Source organism: Nilaparvata lugens, chromosome 5 (genome assembly GCF_014356525.2).
Source record: "Nilaparvata lugens isolate BPH chromosome 5, ASM1435652v1, whole genome shotgun sequence".
Lineage (NCBI taxonomy): Eukaryota > Metazoa > Arthropoda > Insecta > Hemiptera > Delphacidae > Nilaparvata > Nilaparvata lugens.
The window spans coordinates 28,074,081-28,081,838 of record NC_052508.1 but is presented as its reverse complement, the minus strand read 5'-3'; the positions used below and the strand labels follow the sequence as shown (position 1 = coordinate 28,081,838).

Below are 7,758 nucleotides of genomic sequence, written 5' to 3'. Positions count from 1 at the left end.
GATCACTAAAGTGAAGCCCACTGGGACACATCAAAAATGTAAAAGAAAAACAACTGCCCAGAGGCAGAAATCAAATAAGAAAATAGGCACTCACCACACTGCTCTCCAACATACAGAACTCACGGAGTGAGTACAGGGGGTGATCCATCAGCAGGCTCCTCAGAGCCCCTCGAAACTGCACAGCAGGCAGATCCCTGGCCAACAGAGGCAGCCTATTATAGAGGCTGATAGACATATTATGAGCCAGACCAGTCCGAGTTCTGCTCAGCCTCTGGTAGGGTAAATCCAGCCTGAGTCTACCCCTAGTCTCATATGGGTGGAAGCTCTGTCGGGTCATGAGCAACCCCACGTTTGCATGTGTTCTGCAAAGGGTATGGAGAACATAGAGGGAGAAGACGGTGAGGATCCTCTCTTTGATAAAGAGCGGGCGACAGTGGGCTAATCTACCAGCCTCACAAATAATCCTCAGGGCCCTCTTCTGGAGATGAAGGACTCGGGCGACTTCTGTGGCTCCACCCCAGAGGGGGAGGCCATATAAAATCACGCTCTGAAAAAAGCCAAAGTAGCACATTTCAAGATAATGAGGTGGCACACTGTATTTGAGACCCCTCAGCAGGAAAACCACTCTGCTCAACCTGGCGCAGACTGTCTCAATGTGCTCGCCCCAAGAGAACTTCCTGTCAAGGGTAAACCCTAACAGTTTGACGGGGGCAAAATTGTACTCATTCTCATTTCTGAGACTGAACACAATAGACTGAGTTTTGTCTTCATTGAGGAGGAAGCGATTGGCAGAGAACCAGTCCGATGCAAATGCTCCAGTCTCCACCATAGCCGCCCTCAGTCCTCTCATCTCACGACCAGCATTGAAGAAGGTGGTGTCGTCTGCATAACAGACAACACACCTGCCATCCACCTGAGCTATATCGTTAACTGAAATAAGAAACAACAGAGGCCCCAGGACAGAGCCCTGAGGCACTCCACAGTCAACACAATCCCTAATCTCAGAGAGAACTCCATTAGCCAGAACCGCCTGTCTGCGACCCCCCAGGTAGGCCTGAATCAGTTTGTGAGGAGACAGTCCCACACCATAATGCCTAAGCTTGTCCATGAGAATCCATTGTATCAAAGGCCTTGCTGAGATCACACAAGGTGAGCCCAGCAAGTCCACATGCCTCAAAGCAATCAAATATTTTGGAAAGCAGGAAATCTACTGCATCAGTGGTGGATCTATTTTTCCTGAAACCAAACTGGGTGGTCGCAAACAGGCCGCACTGGTCACAATAAGCAAGGAGTTGCTCGGCAATAAGAATTTCAAAAATCTTCGATATAATAGGCAGGATGGAAATAGGCCTATAGTTAGTAGGATCATGCCTATCACCCTTCTTAAAGACAGGCACTGTCTTAGAAATTTTAAGCTGAGAAGGAAATACAGACTGCTGGAAACACAGATTAATACAAACAGTCAGGGGAGAAACAATAAGAGCTAATACATCCTTAATAGTAGCACTGGTCATACCATAAATGTCTTTACTAAGTTCACAACTCGAGTGACATCATCACAAGTAATACGGCGCCGAAGAGTGGGGGGCCGAACTGAAGCTGAGAGCAGATCCACCGCCACTACAGGGGAAGCTCGGATCCCCTCACAGATACCGCGAATAGAGCTGGTCCATGCATCGTGAAGATCATCCACAGATACTGGAACAGCACCAGGAGCTGGTACACCCGCAGCGGCCCTGATGATACCCCAGGCAGCTTTGCACCTATTGGGTGCCCGGTCAATCAGCTCAGAGTTGTAGCGCATCCTGGCCGCACGAGCAGCCTGCTGGTAAGTTCTCCTCAGTCCCATGTAGGTCTGTTTAGAGGACAGAAGTCGATCAGCCCGAAACCGCTTGTATGCCATAAGAACCAGGTCTCTCAGGTCAAGAAGGTCGTCTGTAATCCACAGTGCACCACGTTTACCAGGCCTTCCAGAGAGGAAATGTTTTAGTGGAAAGCAGTTGTTGAAGCCAGTCAGGAGTCTATCAAAAAACGCCGTGAAATTGGGCTGTGCATCAGGATGATCCTTCAGAAAGCTCCAGTCAATCAGAGTCAGATAATGCAGAATGTAAATGCACATGCTCGCATCCACCCTGTGTGATGGGTCGCACCCAAGTGAATCGATCATGCCCTGCAGGTATAGAGGCAGGGTAGGTGGAAGTTGGCATTCCACATTGCAGCCGAGTGCCAGGTGGTCACTGAGGAGAGGATTTACAATTGAACAACTAATGTTATTGCCAATGTTCGGATTTGTAATCACATTATTGAGGCAAGCATCCAATCTAGTGGGCTGCCAGTTAGCCACATAGAGGTCCAGAGATCTCAGTAGGTTAAAGAACTCCCTTGTCCTGTGGTCAGCCTTCAACACGTCAATGTTGAAGTCACCACCAACAATTATGTTAAAACCAGGATTTAAGTTAGCTAACTGAACGACAAGTCCCTCAAGTGAGTTGGAAAAATTTTGAAGGCAACCAGCTGGTGACTGATAGACTGTAACAATGTATAACTTTGCATGCAACAGGGATACACATGCGAATTCATGCTCTTTTTCAACACAGTGCATAGAAATGTCAATGCATGCAAAGTGGGCAATCACAGATGTGTCTATATAAATAGCAACCCCACCACACTGGAACTCACTTCAACAGAAGTAGGCTACCAACTCATATCCAGCAATTTTAAAACGTTTTAGATCATCCAAGCACATCCAATGCTCAGACAGACACAGCAATTTAAATCTCATGTTTGTGCTAAGAAACAATTCAAGTTCATTCACTTTATTTTTAATGTATTGCACATTATAAAAAAGCATGTCAAAAATCAGTTTATCATAAGGAAAATCATGCATGGAAACACAATCGTCAGAATCGATTAGTCTTTCAGTTGAGGAGCCAGTTTTGGACTGCCTAAAAAAACATTAGATGATTGCTTATTTTTCCTGTTTGCAGGGATGTATTTTATAACTAAAGTCCCCTCCGTCCAAAATTCAGCAGGCAGCACACGATCAAAGAACTTATCGGCTACAGCCAACTTGAAAGAAGAATAGGAGTCATACCTGGAATTCAATTTTTGACAGTCAAAATCCGTGCTGGCTATGCCAGACTGATTCAGATACGTGGTAACTTCAGACACCGTCACTTCAGGCTGCAGCCTAGATACAAAGATTGATCTATGCTTATCAACCGTTCTCAGAGGCAAAACACCACTCTCAACAGTCACAGTGGAAGAACTTTTTACTGAGCCAATAATATGTTTTGACTTTTTACCTACAGCAGCACTATAGTTCATACGTGACACTCGCGAAGTATCAGATTTCTTCTGATTGGAAACAGAAGCACTTTGTTTGTCACTAGAAGAAGATTTTGTTTCAAACGTTTCGACAAGTTCGTTAACACTAACAGCAGGAAGTTTATCAGCTACAATTGTTTTAACCTGTAACTGCTTGTTAGGTTGTTGCATCACAACAGGCAGCCCATTGCAATTGGGTTTTGTCACGTTTTGAAATTTTTCTAGTAATTCCAATCTTTTGCACAGATTTAAATAATTTGCATTTACCTGTTTTAATTGTTCACAGTAACCGTCCAAAACAATATTATCACAAGTAGACTTAACACAAGTAGTAGACTTCGAATTTTCAATTGTCTCCCTAACCTTCAAATTGCACAAGTCACAGTACCACGAAACTTTTCTACTTAGGTCTTCAATCTTTTTGAATTCAGGATACAATTTAAATAACAAATACAAATCAGGAAAAGCAGAACAGACAAGCTTGACAGAACAGAAAAAATTCTCTCTGAAGGCGCCCAAATTGAATTAGACACGTGCACCCCCAGTAACGATGAGTGAGATGGCATTATCCTCACTGTTATCAAACAGCCAGTTCTTCAAGTGCCACTTGAAAGCAGAGGTAGAAACTACATCCAATAATCTATTTTGGTTGGAATGGAGAAGGAAATTTCGGGATAAAATATGGGAAATGTAAAAGCAATTTGTTTTTGAAAAAGATCTTGTTTGTTGTATTGTGTCAGTATTTCACCTACTACTGATGCATATCTTGTATTATATGAATGTTCTGTAGGAGTAAATATTGAATGGGAATTTTGATAGATATAAATCAACAGATCTTTCATGAAAAGTTTTCTCAGTGACAAAACTCTGGACTCACAAAAAAGTAATGCAGGATGCAGAGGAATATCTTCTATTCTTTTTTGAACCTGCCTTAAGAATTGATTTCTGAACAGTCTCTAATACTCTAATATGCTAATGTGCACCTGGTAGGCAGCACCATAGGCCAGAATACCATATGATAATAATGACTGAACAAAGGCATGATACATCTGTCCAATTTCCTTAGCATTTAAAACATACATCACTGGGTCAAAGATGTTCTAATAAAATAGAGATCACTGACTATGAAGAAGACGAAACAAGTACTATAGGAGTTGTAACATATCAAAATCTGATGGGTAAACAAAATTCCTATTTGAAAGAATTTTATAGGTCTGAAGTGGAATAATAGTCTAGTATCGCCAAATGTGATAACGTTTTAGAAGATTAGATAATATCAGGTATCACGGCTAAAATTAGAACAGCTGAATAGAAATAGAAAGTTATTTGCTACTTATATTATATTATATTATATAAAGTATTGAAAAAATTGAGGTTAGGCTTAAAATATCCACTGATCGGCGACATAATGATCGATCAAGTCGCATAACATAAAATCTAGCCAGACACCTTGGCAGAAATTTATTGTACAAAAATGGTATGCAACTAGAGGAATTAAAAAAGCACATGGCTAATTATTATAAAGTGAGAAACAACTTATAAACCTTATAAAAATATACTGCATGTAATAATGTTCAACACTTGAACTGCTAAATACGACCAGAACAATCGCTCGGGAGAAAGGATATCGCTTTGTGTGGGTACATGATGGTAATATTCTTGTCAAAAAAGACGAAACCAGTAAGAATGTTTTACATATTAAAAGTGATGTGGACCTTTCTAAGATGTAAGTACTAAAGACTTGTTTAACAATGAACAGTAAAATAATTTTATTATGGACATTTTTGAAAATTTAGATGAATTCGATGAAGTTGAGACATTATGTTTGAATAACTCTAATGATTATTACAATATTATTTCTAATCAACCCAGTGTAAATTTTGATATAATTCATAGTAATATCAGATTCATTGGGAAGAATTTAGACGAGTTCTGTTTAGAATTTGCTAATGTATTGCCATTTATAGACATGATTGTATTATCTGAGACGGGTCACCAAGGTGTTAGGCCCATAGGGTGTGATATACCTGGTTTTAATCAGTACTATTCAATGAATCACACAAATAGAAATGGGGGTGTAGTAGTTTACTTGAAAAAAGATTATGATCATGTTCATGTGCGGGAATGCACAATAGTTGGGGCTAGTTGTCTCGTGATAGAGCTGAAAATTTTTGAGGAGGGGGTTATTGTTTGTGCTTACAGATCACCTAATGATAATTGCCAGGACTTTGTTAACTCTTTAGCTGAGCTGCTTTCGAATTTAAATTTAGGAAAAAATATTATATTTGTAGGAGATATAAATATTGATATCTTGAATAATAGAAATAACATCCACACTGAATCTTATTTGAATTTATTGAACGAAAATGGGCTTATATCTTATGTGAATTGTTTTACAAGGGTTCCATTTCAGGGAACACCTTCGTGTTTAGATCATTATTTCGGTAATGTTCACACTAATAAGCACATTGAACCCATGGTATTGAAGACTTGTATTACTGATCACTATGTTACTTCTCTTAGGGTTCGTTGTGAAATAGACTTGACTAACAATGCTGCTCAGTTGCCACTTGTTGCCACCAGGCTCGATTATGATAGGCTTTTGTCTCTTATCCAGTCTGAGGGCTGGCAGTCTGTATTTTCTAGTAGGGATGTTAATGTTTCAACAGATAACTTTGTAGCAACTCTACAAAGCTATATTGAAAAATCCACTATAAATGTAGCCAAATCTAGTTCGAGGTTTAAAAAAATCAAGCCATGGATTACTCAAGGTTTAGTATTTTCTATTAGAAGAAAGCAAGCTCTATTTAACAAATGTAAAAAGGAACCATTCAATTTAAATCTGAGAAATTATTTTAGAAGTTATCGAAATAGATTGACAGTCCTTATTAGAGAAGCTAAACGATTGTATTATAGCAGAAAAATTGAGGAGGCTGGAAATGATGTAAAACGGACTTGGAATGTAGTTAGGGAGGTAGCTGGTTGTAAAATAAGGAAGGAGTGTTTGGAAGAAATTGAAATTGATGGTAATATCTATAGTGCTAGGGATAATCCCAATATATGTGCTAATGCTTTTAACGATTTTTCATCTCTATAGGAGAGAAAATGGTACAAAATATTCCTAGTGAGCCTGGTGACGATTTGCAACCAGACAATCCCCACAATCCGCAAGATTATTTTACTTTTCAATATGTATCAGAGACTGAGGTTGTGGAGGCGATCGAGAGTCTTAGAGGTGCATCTGGGCCTGGTCATGATGGCATTACTGTATCTGTTTTAAAATCTGTTAAAAGTATTGTTGCCTCTCCACTCAAACACATTATTAATGTAAGTTTTGAACAAGGTATTTTTCCAGATTCTTTTAAAACAACTGTAGTAAAACCAATATTCAAATCACAAGACAAAAGGAAAATTACCAACTATAGACCTATAAGTTTACTTTCGAATTTGGCTAAAATAATTGAAAAATGTGTAAAGAGACAGCTACATAAATTTTTGGAAGTGAATAATATTCTGTCAAAAAATCAATTTGGTTTTAGAGAGGGGATGGGAACACAGGAAGCAATTGCTGCTTTTGTTCAAGAAACAATCTTAAACTTGGATGTAGGTAGGAGACAAATAGCTATTTTTCTTGATCTTGCAAAAGCCTTTGATACAGTTTGCCATGATCGTCTACTTGATTGTCTCCGTAGCCTTGGTCTTGAGGATGTGGCACTGGGATGGTTTTGCAGTTATTTAAAGAATAGGCAACAATGTGTTAGAGTCAATAACACTGTTAGTGAATATAAATCTGTTAAAATGGGAATCCCGCAGGGAACAGTGATTGGACCTTGCCTCTTCCTGATCTATATTAATGACTTTTGTAACCTTAATTTAATCAATGGGAAAATATTGTCATTTGCAGACGATGCAGTTTTAATTTTTCATGAAGAAAACTGGGCTAGCACATATGACTCAGCTGCTAGGGGACTGGGAGAAGTAAAAAAATGGCTTGATAGAAGAAAACTGACTCTGAATTTGTCCAAAACAAAATACATCTCTTTTTCCTTGAATATACAGAATCAGCCAGTTAATATGTCACTTGTTTTGCATTCTCCAAATTGTCTTAGTCATGTAGATTTAGGGTGTTCAGTTAATTGTAATAAAATAGAGAAGGTTAGCAGTATCAGATATCTTGGAGTAATGGTTGATCAGCATTTAAAGTGGGATGTACATTTGTCGCAGCTTACTACACGATCTAGAAAACTTATTTATTTATTTGTGAAATTACGTTCTGTTTTGCCTATGAAAGTCATGAAGATAGTGTATTATGCACTGGCACAGTCATTGCTCCAATATGGTATTGTGGGTTGGGGTGGTGCATATACAAATGTTCTAAAACCAGTAAAAACAATACAAAATTTAATATTAAAAATTATTCTGAAAAAGAAT

At 39.0% G+C, this 7,758-nt stretch overlaps 1 protein-coding gene across 1 annotated transcript; it reads right to left on the bottom strand.

Moving 5' to 3' along the window:
- On the bottom strand, positions 1 to 3,640 carry LOC120351311. Its single transcript, XM_039428075.1, has 2 exons — positions 3,095 to 3,640; positions 1 to 547 (listed from the first exon to the last, which is right to left on the bottom strand). The coding sequence occupies exons 1-2, from the start codon at positions 3,496 to 3,498 to the stop codon at positions 541 to 543; spliced, it is 411 nt and encodes a 136-aa protein (XP_039284009.1). The 5' UTR covers positions 3,499 to 3,640; the 3' UTR covers positions 1 to 540.
- Positions 3,641 to 7,758: the final 4,118 nt, after the last annotated feature.

What these genes read in the sequence shown, in the direction of transcription:
- LOC120351311 (XM_039428075.1), bottom strand. Translation starts at nt 3,498, where the DNA reads ATGCAACAACCTAACAAGCAGTTACAGGTTAAAACAATTGTAGCTGAT.